The sequence below is a fragment of the Salmo salar genome, chromosome 06 (genome assembly GCF_965601325.2).
Source record: "Salmo salar chromosome 06, fSalSal1, whole genome shotgun sequence".
Classification (NCBI taxonomy): domain Eukaryota; kingdom Metazoa; phylum Chordata; class Actinopteri; order Salmoniformes; family Salmonidae; genus Salmo; species Salmo salar.
Window position 1 is genome coordinate 23593506 of NC_138296.1, and position 21560 is coordinate 23615065.

The 21560-nt window shown below is 48.6% G+C and overlaps 1 protein-coding gene across 8 annotated transcripts in view; it reads right to left on the reverse strand.

The window, feature by feature from the left end:
* Positions 1-21560, reverse strand: part of LOC106601827 (trinucleotide repeat-containing gene 6C protein) — an 87023-nt gene that overhangs the window by 14563 nt on the left and 50900 nt on the right. For 5 of the 8 annotated variants that reach the window (XM_045719937.2, XM_045719941.2, XM_045719940.2 and 2 more), the window contains exons 5-15: positions 11273-13954; positions 8912-9112; positions 6224-6468; positions 5890-5947; positions 5592-5743; positions 3470-3643; positions 2624-2764; positions 2080-2199; positions 1730-1813; positions 1117-1357; positions 419-583 (exon numbers count right to left, since the gene is read on the reverse strand). In XM_045719937.2, coding sequence (XP_045575893.2) covers positions 419-583; positions 1117-1357; positions 1730-1813; positions 2080-2199; positions 2624-2764; positions 3470-3643; positions 5592-5743; positions 5890-5947; positions 6224-6468; positions 8912-9112; positions 11273-13954 — 4263 coding nt within the window. Of the gene's footprint in view, positions 1-418; positions 584-1116; positions 1358-1729; positions 1814-2079; positions 2200-2623; positions 2765-3469; positions 3644-5591; positions 5744-5889; positions 5948-6223; positions 6469-8911; positions 9113-11272; positions 13955-17619; positions 17761-21560 lie in introns of those variants that run through there. The other 3 variants (XM_045719944.2, XM_045719943.2, XM_045719942.2) reach the window with 3 other exon arrangements.

Consider the following 21560-nt stretch of genomic DNA (forward strand, 5'->3'; position numbering starts at 1 on the left):
TACACCATGGTCCTTCCATATTCCCCAGTTCTACTCAGTCCAGCTCAGTAGAGTTCAATACATCTTTATTGAGTGTCATACACCATGGTCCTTCCATATTCCCCAGTTCTACTCAGTCCAGCTCAGTAGAGTTCAATACATCTTTATTGAGTGTCATACACCATGGTCCTTCCATATTCCCCAGTTCTACTCAGTCCAGCTCAGTAGAGTTCAATACATCTTTATTGAGTGTCATACACCATGGTCCTTCCATATTCCCCAGTTCTACTCAGTCCAGCTCAGTAGAGTTCAATACATCTTTATTGAGTGTCATACACCATAGTCCTTCCATATTCCCCAGTTCTACTCAGTCCAGCTCAGTAGAGTTCAATACATCTTTATTGTCCCAACATTGGACAATGGTGTCAACAGTTTGTACCGTGCTTGTTCAGGTTGGGCTCCAGAGAGGATGAGCCTCCAGAGAGGCTGTCCATGGAGTTGGGGTGTGTCCACTGGGAGAGGCGAGACTGGGGCTGGGGAAGCTCCTTCATGGACAGGCCTCCCACCTCTATGCCGGTTACATTCATGTTAGGATTCAGTCCAGCTGGGAGATGGGGAGGGAGAGGGAGCGAGGGAGACAGCGAGGCAGCGAGGGAGACAGCGAGGCAGCGAGGGAGACAGCGAGGCAGAGAGGGAGACAGCGAGGCAGAGAGGGAGACAGGCAGGGAGGTAACACCAGACAAGTCAATAAAGCATTAAGGATGAAGCACTCGTTTCTTGTTTTGCACTTTGTTGCTATGGTTCTTTATATAAATCCAATCAATCGTAATGCCTTTGCCACAGGATATCTGTTAGACACTGAGCAAGTCCCAACAGCTGTATTTGAACACAGACAGATATTGACCAGAAAGATGATCTGTTTAGCACAGAAAGGGCACACACAGGTCTGGGACCTGTAACAATGATGACATTCCCAGTCCTGCCATCAATCAATCAATCAATCAATCAATCAAATGTATTTATAAAGCCCCTGTGACGTCAACAACTGTCCCAAATTGACAAGAGCCCAAAGAGCAAACAGAAGCACAGTGGAACTACAATGTGTTGTGCACATTGTGGAACAGAGTTCCCACTCACAGAGAGGGTAGGGGCTGTAGGAGTTGGGGGACGACTGCTGCTCTTTGGTCTGCAGGTCGGGTAGGCCCGGAGCCTGGGGGTGGCCTGGGAACAAGTCCAGGGCTGATTTGCCTTGGCCGTGGTGCAGGCCGGAGGAGGAGAGGGAGCCGAGGGTCTGCTGCTGCTTCATCAGCAGGGCCTGGGCCAGCTGTCTCTGGTGCTGTTGGATCTGCTGCTGCATGTTATTGATTGTACGTGCAACCTGCAAGAAGAGGAAGTGACATCAGAGAGACACACAAAGCTGGTGGTCAGTTTCTCTGTGAGCCAGCAGAGACCACAGGAACATTTTCAATGGGACAGTTACTGGAGAGAATGGCAAGTATAGCCCCTTATACATATAACATCTGCTTCTACTAAGGATTAACCACCCAGGTTATCTCACATTCACCAGACTAGGAACCCAGGTATGTCTACAAAGCACATACACCCCCTCTGCTGTAGTAGAATGGTAAAACATTAGGGTTTTACCCCAGTATGAGGCCTGGCCGGGTTCAGGATCAGTAGATATGAAAGGCAGAGATGGGTGAAACTAGTGGGCTGTATTTGAGAGGGAGGGACACAGAGGGGGACTCACGTGCTGCTCTTGCTGTCGGATGGGAGCAGAAACATTACGCTGCGCCTGCAACATCTGCTGCTGAATTTGTAAACGCTGGTATGCCTGCAGAGGAATACATGTTTACACACAAATCCACAGACGCATATGTACATAAATATGCACGTGCACACACACACACACAACTGCACACACAGCACTTTCTAGTTGCTACAGAATGCGATCAGTCAAAACCTAAGGGTTTTTCACATCTCTAAGGCAATGAGGCAGTGGAGAAGTGTATGATATAAGCGTGTACAGAGTGTATCTGCATAGTGTTTTATATGGAGGAGTCCTAAAGTAAACTGAGAGGAGACCAGAAGAGGACTCACCAGTTGCAGCTGGTATAGTTGGTTCAAAAGGGTCATATGTTGAGGGTTTATTGGTGAGGTTAAAAGTGCAGGATTCAGACCAATGTTTTTTGCTGCAAACTGTAAGAGCTGTGCTTGAACCTAGACAAGAGAGAGACCAAAAGATACGGTTTTAGAAACCATAAACTAAAGTACGAGAAAAAAACGGTGGACAGGACTGAGGCGCTTATGCACGTAAACTATGCTGAGGGTCGCTGAAAAATTTGTGTGTGTGTGTGTATGATTCTATATATGAGTGCAAGTGTGTTTGTGTGTGTGTGTGTGAATGAGTGAGGGGAGATACTTGGAGGGGGCTGAGAGGTGTGTGGTATTCCCCAGGTCGTATTCATTAGGCACTAAATACAAGACAATGAATCCAAACAAGGATCCCTCCCTACCTGGACTTGTCTAATAACAACCTCTCACTTTCGCTGTCCGTTGGAAACCGTTTTACACAGTTTTCCCATAATGAATACAACCCTGGTCCATGTTGTGTGTGTGTGTGTGTGTGTGTGTGTGTGTGTACCTGAGGGGAGAGAAACTGAGGCACTTGAGCGCGTAGACTAGGCTGGGAGGAGCCGAGAGGCGGCACTGACGGCTGAGGAGGAGGTTGCTGCATGGCCCGGGCTTGTGCTGCACCGCTACTGCCCAACATTCCACTCTGCATCTGGGAGGGAGGGAGGAGGGAGGGAGGAGAGGGAGGGAGGAGAGGGAGGAGAGGGAGGGAGAGAGAGGGAGGTAGGAGAGGGAGGGAGGAGAGGAGAGGGAGGGAGAGAGAGGGAGGAGAGGGAGGGAGAGAGAGGGAGGTAGAGAGAGGGAGGGAGGAGAGGGAGGGAGGAGAGGGAGGGAGAGAGAGGGAGGGAGGAGAGGGAGGGAGGAGAGGGAGGGAGGAGAGGGAGGGAGGAGAGGGAGGGAGGAGAGGGAGGGAGGAGAGGGAGGGAGGAGAGGGAGAGAGAGGTGGAAACGAGTGTGGAACAGCATGATGATAGGGACCCACTATTCTGCACTGTTGAGGAAGAACTGCAAGTCTGCATATCTCTGAACCGTTTACAGCCATTGCACGTGACGAATAAACTTTGATTTAGATTCATAAAAAGTCCAACAAGATTTAACAGACTAGACAAAACCCCAGTGAAAAATCCAAACCTAAATACAAGCTCCCTCTAGCTCTGTCTGTCCCCTGCCAGTCCGTCCATCCGTCCGTCCATCTCTGCCTATCAGTATGCCAACCAGTCCTTTCTCTTCTCAGACTCCTATCTTTCCTAGCAGTCTGTCATTCAACTCCACATTACCCCCAATTCTGCTTATGGCACCTGTCTGTTGCCTGTCTGCTGTCTAAACCCCACATAGCCGTAGACAGTGTGCTGCCTACCTGTCTGTTGTTCAAGTTTTGCATGGCTAGGCCCTGTGGGCCGCCCAGGCCCTGGCTGGATAGAGGCAGGGCAGTGCTGGGCAGGGAGGGGAGTTTCAGGCCGAGGGGGCCGGGGGAACAAGGCATAAACGGTGAGGAGGTGTGGACGTCCTCCACCAGGCTACCAACACCGTCCTGCGCCCACACAGACAGCCACAGAGGGAGAGCGTCACCATTACACTCTCAATGGGTGGATACATAGAAACTGAACCTTACCCTGTACAGAACAGAACCCGTCCCCTCATAACTAGCGAAGAATGGAACAAACACACTATTGAGTGAGTTACACAACAGTGTAATGTCAGTATTATACTGTTTACAAAAAAATATATATATTTAGGCATTTTTTAAATCTTTTTTTTTGATTCCTTGATAAGGTGGTTCCCCAGAAAATGGTTCCCCAGAACACTACAGTGAGGTAAAATAGTATTTGATCCCCTGCTGATTTTGTACGTTTGCCCACTGACAAAGAAATGATCAGTCTATAATTTTAATGGTAGGTTTATTTGAACAGTGAGAGACAGAATAACAACAAAAAAATCCAGAAAAACGCACGTCAAAAATGTTATTAATTGATTTGCATTTTAATGAGGGAAATAAGTACTTGACCCCCTCTTAATCAGAAAGATTTCTGGCTCCCAGGTGTCTTTTATACAGGTAACGAGCTGAGATTAGGAGCACAGTCTTAAAGGGAGTGCTCCTAATCTCAGCTTGTTACCTGTATAAAAGACACCTGTCCACAGAAGCAATCAATCAGATTCCAAACTCTCCACCATGGCCAAGACCAAAGAACTCTCCAAGGATGTCAGGGACAAGATTGTAGACCTACACAAGGCTGGAATGGGCTACAAGACCATCGCCAAGCAGCTTGGTGACAAGGTGACAACAGTTGGTGCAATTATTCGCAAATGGAAGAAACACAAAATAACTGTCAATCTCCCTCGGCCTGGGGCTCCATGCAAGATCTCACCTCGTGGAGTTGCAATGAACATGAGAACGGTGAGGAATCAGCCCAGAACTACACGGGAGGATCTTGTCAATGATCTCAAGGCAGCTGCGACCATAGTCACCAAGAAAACAATTGGTAACACACTACGCCGTGAAGGACTGAAATCCTGCAGCGCCTGCAAGGTCCCCCTGCTCAAGAAAGCACATATACATGCCCGTCTGAAGTTTGCCAATGAACATCTGAATGATTCAGAGGACAACTGGGTGAAAGTGTTGTGGTCAGATGAGACCAAAATGGAGCTCCTTGGCATCAACTCAACTCGCCGTGTTTGGAGGAGGAGGAATGCTGCCTATGACCCCAAGAACACCATCCCCACCGTCAAACATGGAAGTGGAAACATTATGCTTTGGGGGTGTTTTTCTGCTAAGGGGACAGGACAACTTCACCGCATCAAAGGGACGATGGACGAGGCCATGTACCGTCAAATCTTGGGTGGGAACCTCCTTCCCTCAGCCAGGGCATTGAAAATGGGTCGTGGATGGGTATTCCAGCATGACAATGACCCAAAACACACGGCCAAGGCAACAAAGGAGTTGCTCAAGAAGAAGCACATTAAGGTCCTGGAGTGGCCTAGCCAGTCTCCAGACCTTAATCCCATAGAAAATCTGTGGAGGGAGCTGAAGGTTCGAGTTGCCAAACGTCAGCCTCGAAACCTTAATGACTTGGAGAAGATCTGCAAAGAGGAGTGGGACAAAATCCCTCCTGAGATGTGTGCAAACCTGGTGGCCAACTACAAGAAACGTCTGACCGCTGTGATTGCCAACAAGGGTTTTGCCACCAAGTACTAAATCATGTTTTGCAGAGGGGTCAAATACTTATTCCCTCATTAAAATGCAAATCAATTTATAATATTTTTGACATGCGTTATTCTGTCTCACTGTTCAAATAAACCTACCATTAGAATTATAGACTAATCATTTCTTTGTCAGTGGGCAAACATTCAAAATCAGCAGGGGATCAAATACTTTTTTCCCTCACTGTATGTCTGCCCTGGCTATACAGCATCTTCTCATTGAAGAACCCAAGGACAATATAGGAGTGTGTGATGTTGGGGAGGGGGTCAGGGGTCATTACCTTGTCGAGGAAAGGGGAGCGATCTGAGGAGGACTCTTTGGAGTGGAGGGGAGGCCGGCAGCCCATTGGCCCCTTGTTGATCAGACAGTTGTTGTAGTCGGACATGCCCATCCCCCGCCTGTCCAGCTCTGTCTTCTTCTCCAACAGAGCACCTGAGAGAGACAAAGTAGCGAGAGTAGTGAGAAAAAGAGAGCAGCGAGAGAACACAGGGATATTACCAACACTGATACAGTCAGTGACAGTGCATCAAGAACAAGGAGTTAACAGAGTGTATTGAGGACTGGGAGAAGAGACTTACTCATGGCCTGGTCCAGGTTCATGTTGTTCCTCTTCAGAGCCTCCTCGGCTGGATCTCTCTGGACACACACACACACACACGGCTGTCAGCAGAAATATCTCACAAACATGCATGTGTACGTGTGATCCTGTGTGGCTCAGTTGGTAGGAACATGGAGCTAGCTACACCAGGAAGGCGGGTTTGATTCCCGCGGGGGCTACCAACATGTATGCATTCACTGTTGTATTAAAGTGTCTGCTAAATGGCATGTTATATTATTATCAGATTTCTATGTATAAAGATTACATCAGTGTGGAGTTTGACCCCAGAGGTAGTAGAAGGTAGCAGCACTCACAGGGAAGCCCATGTCTGTCAGCTGCTTGATCAGGCGATTCATGATCCAGGCTTCCTCCTGCTTGCCTGGAATCTTCCCCTTGGGTGGGCCCTTCCTGGGTCTGTTGCCCCAGGAGTTGCTCTCCTGGGAGGCCTGGCTGCTCCACATGTCCCCGTCGTCAGGGTCCCACTGGCCCCCAGACAAACCCATGTCCTCCCCCCCACCGCCACCTCCGCCACCCCAGCAGTCTTGCATAGATTTGGGGGCTGCAGAGGGAGAGAAGGAAGTGTTGTGTTACTATCTTTTCAAATTCATTTTTATCCATCATCCTCCACAAAGTTAAGACACCAGCTGCCACTGATTATGACATAATATATTTGTATTGGTTCAGACAGTGGGGTATATGTATTGGTTCAGACAGTGGGGTATATGTATTGGTTCAGACAGTGGGGTATTTGTATTGGTTCTGACAGTGGGGTATATGTATTGGTTCAGACAGTGGGGTATATGTATTGGTTCAGACAGTGGGGTATATGTATTGGTTCAGACAGTGGGGTATATGTATTGGTTCAGACAGTGGGGTATATGTATTGGTTCAGACAGTGGGGTATATGTATTGGTTCAGACAGTGGGGTATATGTATTGGTTCAGACAGTGGGGTATTTGTATTGGTTCTGACAGTGGGGTATTTGTATTGTCAGTTGATTTAGACTTATTTTAGTATAGCACAGCCATGCACTGGTAAATTACAGAGTTCGGTATAGAAAGACTATTGGAGAATACATTGTGTATTCAGTCTGCCACCAGAGGTCAGGGTAGCTGCATACTAAATAGAGAGTCAATTTGTTTTCAGCAATTATATTTCCATGACTGATCAAAACGTGTTTTCTCATGGCTTTCTTGTCCCTCTGCAGCAGAGATATGTTTGGAACATCGAAACGCAATAAATATCACATATCCTATCAGCACGCAAGGTAGCCTGCAGGTACAGTGAGGGAAAAAAGTATTTGATCCCCTGCTGATTCTGTACGTTTGCCCACTGACAAAGAAATTATCAGTCTATAATTTTAATGGTAGGTTTATTTGAACAGTGAGAGACAGAACAACAACAAAAAAATCCAGAAAAACGCATGTCAAAAATGTTATTAATTGATTTGCATTTTGGGAAATAAGTATTTGACCCCCTCTCAATCAGAAAGATTTCTGGCTCCCAGGTGTCTTTTATACAGGTAACGAGCTGAGATTAGGAGCACAGTCTTAAAGGGAGTGCTCCTAATCTCAGCTTGACACCTGTCCACAGAAGCAATCAATCAGATTCCAAACTCTCCACCATGGCCAAGACCAAAGAGCTCTCCAAGGATGTCAGGGACAAGATTGTAGACCTACACAAGGCTGTAATGGGCTACAAGACCATCGCCAAGCAGCTTGGTGACAAGGTGACAACAGTTGGTGCGATTATTCGCAAATGGAAGAAACACAAAAGAACTGTCAAACTCCCTCGGCCTGGAGCTCCATGCAAGATCTCACCTCGTGGAGTTGCAATGATCATGAGAACGGTGAGGAATCAGCCCAGAACTACACGGGAGGATCTTGTCAATGATCTCAAGGCAGCTGGGACCATAGTCACCAAGAAAACAATTGGTAACACACTACGCCGTGAAGGACTGAAATCCTGCAGCGCCTGCAAGGTCCCCCTGCTCAAGAAAGCACATATACATGCCCGTCTGAAGTTTGCCAATAAACATCTGAATGATTCAGAGGACAACTGGGTGAAAGTGTTGTGGTCAGATGAGACCAAAATGGAGCTCCTTGGCATCAACTCAACTCGCCGTGTTTGGAGGAGGAGGAATGCTGCCTATGACCCCAAGAACACCATCCCCACCGTCAAACATAGAGGTGGAAACATTATGCTTTGGGGGTGTTTTTCTGCTAAGGGGACAGGACAACTTCACCGCATCAAAGGGACGATGGACGAGGCCATGTACCGTCAAATCTTGCACATTAAGTTCCTGGAGTGGCCTAGCCAGTCTCCAGACCTTAATCCCATAGAAAATCTGTGGAGGGAGCTGAAGGTTCGAGTTGCCAAACGTCAGCCTCGAAACCTTAATGACTTGGAGAAGATCTGCAAAGAGGAGTGGGACAAAATCCCTCCTGAGACGTGTGCAAACCTGGTGGCCAACTACAAGAAACGTCTGACCGCTGTGATTGCCAACAAGGGTTTTGCCACCAAGTACTAAGTCATGTTTTGCAGAGGGGTCAAATACTTATGTCCCTCATTAAAATGAAACTAACATTTTTGACATGCGTTTTTCTGGATTTTGTTGTTGTTATTCTGTCTCACTGTTCAAATAAACCTACCATTAAAATTATAGACGGATCATTTCTTTGTCAGTGGGCAAACGTACAAAATCAGCAGGGGATCAAATACTTTTTTCCCCTCACTGTAGCCTAGCGGTTAAGAGGTAAACGAAAGGTCGTTGGTTTGAATCCTTGAGCCGACTAGGTGCAAAATCTGTTGATATGCCCTTGATCAAGGCACTTAAACCTAATTGTTACTGTAAGTTGCTCTGGATAAGAGCGTCTGCTAAATGACTAAAATGTAAAACATTGTAATATCATGAGGTCCCAGCCCTAGTAAAAACATCAGCAATTCCGATTAATCAGGAAAAATCTGATCTAATCTATAAAAAGTACTAGAGTTCTTCTCACCTGGTTTGCAAGGTGCAGATCCAAGGGGTGGGTTGCCCCGTCTGTAGGGTTCGGGGCTGTTGTCACCCACACCCCAGCCCCCATGGCTCCCGGTGGGTTTCCCCCAGGCGGAGGTCCCGTTGTCCACGCTGACCGGAGGGGGAGCAGGCTCCCCCCAGGAGGGCTCTAGTTTGGGGTGGGCACTAGAAGGCTCCCCCCAGCCTAGGAACAGGATGACTTTGATAAGGTCACACATGGATTGGATAACAGTACAGATCAACGGACCCAAAACAAACTCTTGCTCTGGAACCTTAGGTCAATATCAGTTTCTACCCCCAAGCCATAAGACAGCTGAACAATTCATCCCCCTGTTTATTATCTATGCATAGTCACTTTACCCCTACCTACATGTACATATTACCTAAATTACCCCGTACTCCCACACATTGACTCGGTATCGGTACCCGCTGTATATAGCCTTGTTATTGTTACTTTCTTATTTTTCTTAAGAAAATATTTACTAAATTAACTAAACTCTTATTTTCTTAAAACTGCATTGTTGGTTAAGGGCTTGTAAGTAAGCATTTCACAGTAAGGTCTACCTACACATGTGTTCATGTGAAAAATATTTTATCCTACAGGAGAAACCCCTGCACTGCCATTCATACACTCAACAAAATGCATGTATTGTCAATGTCAACATTGTGTGCATCCTTGTTCTAAATCTAAGTTTAAACAGTCACAATGTAACAAAAAAAAAATCGAAGAAAATCATATTGCTAAAATGTACCATTCCTAACCTTTCTTTCCTGGTTTCTACAATGCCCCTTTAAGCAGGACAGGCTAGACCTTGGCCAGGCTAGGACAGAGGCTGCAGTTTAACTCTTGGCCCTCTCTGTAGTAACCAGTTGGCCTGGCTGAGAGTCAGGCAGCCCCATCTCTGCCTGTGCCAGTTTGTCTATCGCTCCAAGAGGTCTACTTCCTGGATCAGATTTCACTCTATCAGTTATGATTATCTCCTCATCTCCTTTCCTTCATGACCACTGACGTTAAAGAAATCAATAGCTTGTCATTTTAAGTATCAGGGTTATGTGGGAAAGGAGTGAAGGAAACTAAAGACATATTTCAGTGTATACTGTATGGACACAAAACTTGTACTGTATTATTTTGTGTTGCATGGTTGATTGTGATGCATAAAAGAGCAGCATATGGGGTCTCTCTCTCTCTCTCTCTCTCTCTCTCTCTCTCTCCTCTCTCTCTCTCTCTCTCTCTCTCTCTCTCTCTCTCTCTCCTCTCTCTCTCTCTCTCTCTCTCTCTCTCTCTCTCTCTCTCTCTCTCTCTCCTCTCTCTCTCTCTCTCTCTCTCTCTCTCTCTCTCTCTCTCTCTCTCTCTCTCTCTCTCTCTCTCTCTCTCTCTCTCTCTCTCTCTCTCTCTCTCTCTCTCTCTCTCTCTCCCTCTCCCTCTCTCTCCCTCTCCCTCTCTCTCCCCCCTCTCCTCCTCTTCCTCCTCCTCCCTCTCCTCCTCTTCCTCCTCCTCCCTCCTCCTCCTTCTCTCTCTCTCTCTCTCTCTAACTACTGACAGATGGTGGTTACTCCTATAATCACACACTTCCTCCACAGCTCAAACGTTTTGTGGCTCCAATCGCTATTTTCACAAGCCGGGTTAGTAAACAGCATTCTTGGGCTTCCTCCGCCACGTGAGCCCACGTGAGGTTGCCACAGTTACGCACACAGATGGGGCGCCCGTGTTGTTGTTGTGAAACCAGAGGAGAGCGAGATTCAGAGAAGTAAAGGGGGTGGGGCCAGGGTGGGCTGGCATCGCTTTCGCCAATTTGGTTCTTCATTTAGATGGAAATCTAAGTGGCGAGGTTTTACCTTTAAACGGATCAACGTTTTGGAGCCAAGCATGTGCTCGCTGTGCGCAACCTAACAAGATTTTGTGATAAGTCATAGGTAGAACACAACTATTTCCATGTTCTTGTGTGTTCACGGTATAATAACAGTTGATTGAACTGCGACAACGGTTTTAAGTTGCCACTTTTTAACAAGACGACTAATCTTTATCAGGCCTGGCACAGTGAATTCATTCTGCCTGTTAGGTTTGAGTAAAACCCACAACACTGTTCTCCTCCCATGACTGCATGTACAAAACGTAAACCCAACACTGTTCTCCTCCCATGACTGCATGTACAAAACGTAAACCCAACACTGTTCTCCTCCCATGACTGCATGTACAAAACGTAAACCCAACATTGCTAGACACTTCACAACTTCATAAGACTCCTGATCTAAAAGCTAGATGGCATTGTCAAAACACAAGATTATCAAGAACACAATCACAGTAACACTATAAGCCATCCATTCATAGAGTATGTCTTCTCACCTGGACCCATGAGGGGTGGTCTGCTGTGTGGTGGAGGCGCAGCCTGGTGAGGCATGGCTGGGTCCATGGGCCCACTGTTCTGGCCTGGGCCCTGGGGGTTGTGGCCCCCATGGCTCTGGAGGGGTGGTGGGGGGCCGTGGTAGGCGTGAGGATGGTGGGGAGGGTGATGTGGTGGGTGGGGGTGGTTGTTGTTGTTTCCAGGGGGGCATGCGGGGGCGTTCCCTGGAGCGTTCCCTGGGGGTCTACCTTGTGGTGGCCCTCCTCCCCCAGGGTTGTTCTTGTCCCAGAGGTTGACCGTCTTGTTGTAGGCGCCCGGGTCGCCCCAAGCCGAGGTGCCGTCGTCAATCTCCATCTTGCGTCGGATGGAGGGTGGGGAAGGCTCCTCCCACCCTGTGGGCTCTCCTCCTGAGGGGTCCTGCTTGCTCCCTCCTCCCCCGTTGCCCTCCCGGCCTGATACACTGGGCTTCACGGGGCCAGGGCCTCCCCAGGATCCCATGCTCCCTTCTCCACCTCCTGCCCCGCCCATGCTCCCTCCTCTAACTCCTCCGCTGTTGCCGTTGGAGCTCTCCTGGGGCTTGCCGCCCCATCCTTGGGCAGGGCCACTTGGGCGCTGTTGGGCCATCGCTGGCTCTCCCCAGCCTCCACCTCCTCCAACATTTCCCCCCATCCCCGGACCAGGTTTTCCCCAGCCTCGGTTGCTCTCTTTCCAGCCTCCTGCACCTTCTCCCTCCCAGGGAGGGTTGGTGGTGGGACTGTTCTTCTTGCCATCTGCAGGCTCTCTCCAGTCTCCTCCTCCTCCATTGCCCCCTCCTCCAGCGCTGTTGCCCCAGCCGCTGTGGGGCGGCTTGGGCCCATCTCCCCAGCCCTGGGGCTTGGGGGCCTTGCCGTGGGGATCATCCCAGCTTGGGGACTTCTCCTCTGGAGCTCCCCAGGACTGGTTCCCAGCTTTGGGCATGTTGGGGCCTGGCCCGGGGCCTCCTGGTGGGGGGTTCCCCCAGCCCCCGGGACCGTTGGGGGGATTCTTGCTGCTCGGTTGCTCACCCCAGCCAGAGCCGGGTTGGCTGGCTGGAGGCATGGAACCACCCCAGCCAGGGGCAGCCTGAGGACCAGGCCCGGGACCCTCGCTCTTAAGGTCAGCCCGATGAAGGGGGCCGTGGCCGGAGGGCCCTTGGGCTGGCTCGGTGGGAGTGTTGGGGCCGGAGCCTCCCCAAGAGTCCGTCCCGGCAGCATCTGCCTTTCGTTGCGTGCGTGCCGCCTCCTCCATGTCCCAGGACGTGTGCTGGCGGACGGGGGTCTGGCCCCAGCCTGTGTTGCACAGCACCCTGGGGTCCAGGTCAGGGGCTGGGAGCAGGGGGGCAGGCTCATCCCTGGACGACCGGTCCTGTCGGCGGGAGTGTCCCGCTCCATCCATGCCCTCACTGCTGCCCTCGCTGGCCGCCGTGGTGCTAGGGGCTCGGGTGCTCCAGGAGCTGGGCTGCTGGGGAGGAGAGCTGGGGGCGTCCCAGCCCCCCTGGCCCTCGCCAGAATGCTGCTTCCCCCAGGCATCTCCGCTGCTCTGGCCTCCCCAGCCTCCAGAGGTTCCACCACCACTGCTTCCATGGCTCCCCCAGCCCCCGGCCCCAGAGTCCCAGCCCGAAGGCTCCGCGGAGGAGGCGACTGACTTGGAGTCTCCATTGTTGCCCCAGACGGAGCTGCCATCCTCTCCATTGACCAGCTGGGAAGATCCAGGAGGAGGCTGGCCCAGGGAGCCCATGCCTCCGGAGGGGCCACTCCAGCCGGACACGCTGTGGATAGGGGGCTCCTGTTGCTTGCTAGTATGATTTGGTCCATCAGTGTTAAGGTTCTGAGGTTCTGAGCTAAAAGACACATTCGTGGACGAGGATGGGTGGGGCTCAGATGATTCTCCCCAGGTGCTGCCTCCCCCTACCGGAAGGTTGCCGTTGGTGCCGCCCACCATGGTTCCTCCTCTGTTGCCGTTCCCCTGGGCGGGAGAGGTGCCTGGCGGGTTGCAGAGGTTTGGAGGGGGTTGAGAAGAAGGGGGTTGATTGGGGTTGGCTCCCCCTGAGCTGCTTCCCCCCGCTCCTCCGCCCCCGTCATGCCCCAGAACGGGCCAGGCCGAGGGGTTGGCATTGGGGTTCAGGTTCAAGTTAAAGTTGGTGGAGGAAGAGGAGCCCCAACCTCTGCCTCCTCCTCCCATTGGGCCATCACTCTTCCCCTCCCCACCCCCGACAGAGGACTGAGGAGGGCCGTGGGGGGAGGGACCGGGACCAGATCCCCAGCCCCGATTGGCTGCTCCTTGGCTGGAGGCCATGCCGACCATGCCAGCCCCGGGGTGATTGGCTGAGCTGCCGTGCCCAGGGCTGGCTCCTTTGCTGCTGGGGTAGTTGGCAGGAAAGTGGCCTGTCTGGCCGTTGGCCCCTGTGGCCGTGCTCATACTGCTGCTGCTGGCCGGACCAACAGGGTCAGTGTCCAAGGGGCATCCTCCTGCAGGGCCCTGGCTCTGGCTCTGGCTGCTGCGGGAAATGGAGGGCCAGGCCTCGGTGTCGCTCTCGTCGATGATCACTGTTTCCCAGCCACTGTGATTGGCCGACGCTGAGGCGGAAGTGGCACTCCGATTGGCTGGCTGGTGTCCCCAGTGGGGATTCTCATAATGGGCTCCCGGGCCACTCTGTGGGGGCAGCTCTATTGGATGAGAGAGGATGGAGATAAAGAGAGGATGGAGGGAGAGAGAGGGAGGGAGAAAGGGAAAAGATTAGTATGTCATCATACCTAGAAGATAACATGACAACAGTTGGCATCTAAACATATGCCAAGAGTGTGCAAAGCTGTCATCAAGGCAAAGGGTGGCTACTTTGAAGAATCTCAAATTTAACATATATTTTGATTTGTTTAACCTGTTGGGGGTAGGGGGCAGTATTGACACGGCCGGATAAAAAAACGTACCCGATTTAATCTGGTTACTACTCCTGCCCAGTAACTAGAATATGCATATAATTATTGGCTTTGGATAGAAAACACCCTAAAGTTTCTGAAACTGTTTGAATGGTGTCTGTGAGTATAACAGAACTCATATGGCAGGCAAAAACCTGAGAGGATTCTGAACAGGAAGTGGCCTGTCTGACAAGTTGTTGTTCATCTTGGCTCTTTTTATTGAAGACTGAGGATCTTTGCTGTAACGTGACACTTCCAACGGCTCCCATAGGCTCTCAGAGCCCGGGAAAAAGCTGAATGATATCGAGGCAGCCCCAGGCTGAAACACATTATCGCTTTTGGCAAGTGGCCGATCAGAGGACAATGGGCATAGGCGCGTGCCCGAGTCGACCCCATGCTTTATTTTCTTTCGTCTGTTTACCTAAATGCAGATTCCCGGTCGGAATATTATCGCTTTTTTACGAGAAAAATGGCATAAAAATTGATTTTAAACAGCGGTTGACATGCTTCGAAGTACGGTAATGGAATATTTAGACATTTTTTGTCACGAAATGCGCCATGCTCGTCACCCTTCTTTACCCTTTCGGATAGTGTCTTGAACGCACGAACAAAACGCCGCTATTTGGATATAACAATGGATTATTTGGGACCAAACCAACATTTGTTATTGAAGTAGAAGTCCTGGGAGTGCATTCTGACGAAGAACACCAAAGGTAATTACATTTTTCTTATAGTAAATCTGACTTTGGTGAGTGCCAAACTTGCTGGGTGTCTAAATAGCTAGCCCTGTGATGCCGGGCTATCTACTTAGAATATTGCAAAATGTGCTTTCACCGAAAAGCTATTTTAAAATCGGACATATCGAGTGCATAGAGGAGTTCTGTATCTATAATTCTTAAAATAATTGTTATGCTTTTTGTGAACGTTTATCGTGAGTAATTTAGTAAATTTTTAGTAAATTCACCGGAAGTTTGCGAGGGGTATGCTAGTTCTGAACATCACATGCTAATGTAAAAAGCTGGTTTTTGATATAAATATGAACTTGATTGAACAAAACATGCATGTATTGTATACCAAGGCCATAGGCGTGTCATCTGATGAAGATTATCAAAGGTTAGTGCTGCATTTAGCTGTCTTCTGGGTTTTTGTGACATTATATGCTAGCTTGAAAAATGGGTGTCTGATTATTTCTGGCTGGGTACTCTGCTGACATAATCTAATGTTTTGCTTTCGTTGTAAAGCCTTTTTGAAATCGGACAGTGTGGTTAGATTAACGAGAGTCTTGTCTTTAAAATGGTGTAAAATAGTCATATGTTTGAGAAATTGAAGTAATAGCATTTCTAAGGTATTTGAATAACGCGCCACAGGATTCCACTGGCTGTTACGTAGGTGGGACGATTTCGTCCCGCCGACCCTAGAGAAGTAAACACTTTTTGGTTACTACATGATTCCTTGTGTTATTTCATAGTTTTGATGTCTTCACTGTTATTTTACAATGTAGAAATTAGTAAAGAAATAAGGAAAAACCATTCAATGAGTAAGTGTTCGAAAACTTTTGACCGGTAGTGTACATGCCAAAATGTTCCCAAACTGGAGATTTAACCGATGACAAAGGATGCTTCAATTCTGGCTTATGGATCCCACCAGTCCCCATCTACACAGTTCCCGGCTGCGCCTCACAAAAGGATTGCTTGAAATCATCCAGTTAAGATTCTAATTTTGATTACAACGTGCGCATAGGCTGTACTTGTTTTCATAGCCTACAATGTTTATTCAGCTCAAATTTACTCACGAGGCGATGGCATACAACTCAGTGTAGGCATAGGCTAGTGTTTTTATTGGTTTTCTGTATTCATTTCAGGTTCACAGTGGTACGAATACGCCACTGCTTATAACTAACTATAAGTTAAGTATAACTATAAGATGTCATTTGGTTTACTAACTTGTTAGCGAAGTGGCTCGATGTTAAGATCAAGCTTCTTGGTTACAGCAGAGATATTCAAACCCCTCCTGGATGAAGAACCCTGCTGCCTAAATGATTTTGTGTATAATTATTTTGATAACTAAATAGCTCCCCCTTGTGTGCACTTCCGGTAATACAGTAAACCCCGGTATGGTACAGTATGACGTATGATAATCTGTCTACTGTCCGACCCTGGTTGAAATGTTGACTGCTGTGGGAGTTTTGTTTATTCTGTATATTACGAAATATCCCGATATACAGTATTAATGGTATATCGCCCAAGCCTAGTAATCGCAACAGCTTTACCCTAGTTGCAGCCATCTTGGAATAAAGTGGAAGCCTAGGTGGAGTCCACTGGCAGATCTGAAGACGCCCATCCTCAGTCCTAACCCTTGACCCCTGACTCCTGCAGTTCAGCCTCAGCATTTGGCTTGACTGAACCACTCTGCCCTGGAGTGTATTCAATTAGGTGAAACACTTCACAATGATGCCGGTACAAATGTAATGTGTACAGCTGACATGACTCACAGTTCTACATGACAAACACAACAAGTACCTAATCTACACAATACAACATTTATATCTGAATGTTTTGTAACGTTGCACCCCTGCTGTACAGAAGATTGCCTCCCAGTCCCCTCAAATCGCTACTGCCTCTACTCCTCAAACCCAAACAGTAGGATTTCTCTCTTCCAATAAAGAAACCCCACTGCTGAGAGAGGCTTGGTTAACAACAGTTCTAGAACTATCCCCTGAAGCAGCTTGGTGCATAAGAAGTGAGTCAGTCCAAAAGCAGCAGCTGCTCTAGATGCGCTGCCGTGGTAATCACTCTGCTGCCGCCGCGGCAGTTTCCTCTCGTTGTTTTTGGTGTGCCTCCACATGCATGTGTGAGCGGGGCGGACCTCTGCACACACACACAGCCTCTGCTTTTGCCTGATCTTTAAATGGGGAGAGATGCCGTGTGTGTGCAAGCTTTGGCTGTCTCTCACACTCTCTCTGCAGAGCTTAGGCTTCTTCCAATGATTATAAAAGAATGGGAGAAACAGAGAGAGAGAGGGGGAGGGAGAAACGGGCAGTGTCTCAGACACAGCGGTGTGGTTTCTGTGGTGTAGTACAGGACGCCATTTTATCAAATCTGAACCAGAGCCAAAAAGGCTCAGAGCTACAGTCTGTATCTGTTTCTCTCTCTCTCTCTCTCTCTCTCTCTCTCTCTCTCTCTCGCTTCCTGCAGCACGCTCGCTCCTCTGAAAAAAACACACTAAAACTATCCTCATGAAGATATTCATCAGAATGCCATCTGTCGCTGCTGGATGTTTTCCGTTGCAAAATCACACATCTTTGTACTTGCATGCATTTAAAAGGCAATCGTGCACTACAATGCACAACGCAGTGAAAGACGCCCAGCGAATAAAGAGAAAGAGGGGGGATCACGGGCGAAAAGCAGGAACAATACCTGAGGAGAGGTACCTTCCGACCATGGTGAGCGAGCGCTACGTTTGGAGCGAAGCGGTGGCGGCGCAGGCAGCCATCCCCGTTTGTCTCTAGTCTCAATATGTCTGCTCGGCTCGCCAGGGCTTTCAGAAGCTCATTTTTGAAATACTGCCAAGAAGCTGCGAGCTCTCGCGGCATGAGAGAGACACACACCCTCCCCCCCTCTGCTCTGTTCCAGCCTGCTTTGGCCTGGCTAGAGCCATCCTGCCCCTCTCTCTTTCTCTCTGGCTTTATTTATAACTCGGCTCTATTCCTATCCATGGAGAGAGGATATTCTCTCTATCAGAGACAGTAGGGGCAGGCGTAAAGGGTTATGGTTAAAGCCGAGAGCATTTCATTGTGCACTAAACAAAAGGGAGATTCCTTTTTGCTCCCTCCCGCTTTCATGCTTTTGGAGTCGTCACTAAATATTTAGCCAGGACCACTCCATTTACATTGAGCACAGCCTGGCCACAACGGGAGACTCTCCAAAAGCAGAACAGCAGCAGGACATGGACAAAAGCAGAGCTTTTGCTGCATCGTTGAGTGTTCAGGAATGACACTCAAATGTGCACACACATACGCACGTATTCATACATGTTCACCCGCACACTCAGACCATAACACGCATCCAGACACATGCAGGTATGCAGACACATTGTGTACATATGCATCCAGAAACATATGCATGTACACATATCATATGCACACACACAACCCTCCCCCTCCTGCTTCAAAATGATTTCCTATAGTATGCTGGCAGTTGACGCAAAAACTGCTGTTGTGTGACGTCCCAAACAGAGACAGACTAGTCTGCAGCGGGACTACACAGCACATACCAGAGCAGCTCCCTGGAACACAAAACAGCCCCAGTTTGGCCAGGAGAAACACCACCACTTCAATGGCTGCATGGAAAACAGCATAAACACATGAAATGAAGCTCACATGGCTGTGGGCAGGAGGCCAAGAAGAGCTAAACGTCTGTCTTTACACAGTGTGGTCTGGAGTGACGGCGTGAGGGAGTGAGGGAGGGAGGGGAGGAAAGCGTGGCAAAGAAAAGGAGAAGAAGAGAGAAAATTAGGTAGAGACAGCAGAGAGGAGGGGTTAGAGAAAAAGAGAGCTAAAGAGGAGGGGCAGGCCGCTATCGGGCGCCAGCTAGGGGCTGGCCGCTATCGGGCGCTAGCTAGAGGCTGGCCGCTATCGGGCGCTAGCTAGAGGCAGGCCGCTATCGGGCGCTAGCTAGAGGCTTGCAAAAGAGAAGCAGTAACAGCAGCAGCTCCTAAGCTAACTGAAGGTGGGTATTGTTTACAAACGAGTCTCTACTGCTCCAACACACAATACATCAAAATCCCACCAGAAGAACAGTGGTTCCTTATGTGGAAACCCAGGCCCCAGCCTTTTCCACCATGTGTGTGTGTGGTGTGTGTGTCAACGTGCAGTGAGGTCATCAAAGCCCCTCTGATTGGTGCTTTGTTTATAAATAATGCCCTTCATACAAACTGTCTGGATGGCGCTTACCCAAACCTCCAATCCAATACGTCGTTGCTGTTTTCCAGAAACGCGGACGGATGGTGAATTGCAATCTCAGCCTAGACATTGCTGTTGTGGTTGTTAAGGTTTTTGTTTAGTAACTTTTCCTTTCGTTTTGTTTCAACAAGTTGGGTTTGTAGGGTGAGAGAGTGTGAAAGTGAGGTAAATGAGGAGAGGGAGATGAGGAGAGGAAGAGAGTGTGAAAGTGAGGGAGATGAGGAGAGGAAGAGAGTGTGAAAGTGAGGGAGATGAGGAGAGGGAGATGAGGAGAGGAAGAGAGTGTGAAAGTGAGGGAGATGAGGAGAGGAAGAAAGTGTGAAAGTGAGGGAGATGAGGAGAGGAAGAAAGTGTGAAAGTGAGGGAGATGAGGAGAGGAAGAAAGTGTGAAAGTGAGGGAGATGAGGAGAGGAAGAGAGTGTGAAAGAGTGAGGGAGATGAGGAGAGGAAGAGAGTGTGAAAGAGTGAGAGCAGGAGGAGCGATGGCTAGTCCCAGTCAGCACAGAGAATGAGAAAAAGTGAAGGAGAGAAAGAGTGGAAGAGAGTGAAGAAGAGATGGATGTGTTTGTCAGGTCTCAGCTGGGTTGGTCCAGGCATAATGAAGTCCCCCGGGGGCAGGAGAGGAGAGGCTTGTAGAGAGAAAGCCCCGCTGCTCTTTCAATCCTTCCAACCAGACAAACGACACGCACTATTACTTACCATACACACACTGCTGCACCCCCACCATCAAACCTCCTCTACCATTCCCATGATTAGTCTAGCCTACAGTCTCATGACTATTGGCCCATAGAGAAACAATATTAGATGAAAACATGCTCAACTCAATTGTGTGCTGTCCTGTCGACACACTCCCCCTGAGTAAGGCACAAGCCCAGTATGCTACGAGGAGATGATGCCCAGAAAAGCTGCAACTTCGAGTGTCAGACTTTATTCAACATCATCTTGATTATAGAAGAGCAACAAACATTGGGTCTGAGACGAAAACAAAGCAAAGCAGGCCATGCAAACACGGAGATTACCATAACAACAAACTGTAATTTGGGTAAACAACTGATTGCAGAAAAAGGCAGCATTACATACAGCAGGGACGTCCTTGTATTGCTTTGACTACTATGAAGTAGAGATAGCTGGATGTTTGTCTCAGCTTGTTCAAGGCCACCGAGTCTTGCATTATTGACCATACCTGTTCTAATAGATTCAGTGGAGTGCAATTTATAGATAGAAATCTGAAGAAGTGCTGAGACAAATGACTATTGACTAAAGCCCCAGGTGGCACAGGTCGTCTAATAATACAGTACCCAAGTAGTGTGTGTGTGTGTGTGTGTGTGTGGAGCCCATCACTGTACGGTTACAAAAAGTTTAGACGGGCAGAGGGGAGGGGGCAGTGTGAGGGAAGACAGAGAAGGTCTTACACAACAACCTCCTCTGTGTCCCTGTTCTACTGTTGTGTGTGACGACGTGACGTAAATGCGACAGGACACAATCTGGCGACACCACTGGCGGGCATTGGGCCACAGAGAAGACAGGCTGGGTCCTCAGCTCAATGAGAGAGGGAGACACCAACAGACAGACACTAGAATGGCAGCCTATTGCTGGGGTCCTACAGCTTCCAGTGTTATGCAGTGGTTTCAGCTTGCTAAGAAACTGGTAGATGACTCCTACACTGTAGAATTGTATCTAGTATCATTGGGATAGAGCTTACTGCAGAGGCGTTAATGCACAACAACCCTACTGCTAAAATATGTAAAGGTAACACTTCTATGAGTGCTGTTATGAGGACACAGCCATACTTTAAAAAGCAAAGCAAAACACCCTCATAAAAGCCAACTACAGATGTAGGCTCTTAATTTGATCACCCTGTTGCAGGACAACTTCCCTGCAATGCAGGACATTTCAAATGTGTATCGTTTTTGAGGTTTAACCTCTTACATCTAGACGTTCCGCTAGCGGAACACCTGCTCCAATATCCAATGATAGGCGTGGCGCGAATTACAAATTCCTCAAAAATACAAACACTTTTTCAAACATATGACTATTTCACAGCATTTTAAAGACAAGACTCTCCTTTATCTAACCACACTGTCCGATTTCAAAAAGGCTTTACAGCGAAAGCAAAACATTAGATTATGTCAGCAGAGTACCCAGCCAGAAATAATCAGACACCCATTTTTCAAGCTAGCATATAATGTCACAAAAACCCAGAAGACAGCTAAATGCAGCACTAACCTTTGATGATCTTCATCAGATGACACACCTAGGACATTATGTTATACAATACATGCATGTTTTGTTCAATCAAGTTCATATTTATATCAAAAACCAGCTTTTTACATTAGCATGTGACTAGCATGTGACTAGCATTCCCACCGAACACTGCCGGTGAATTTACTAAATTAC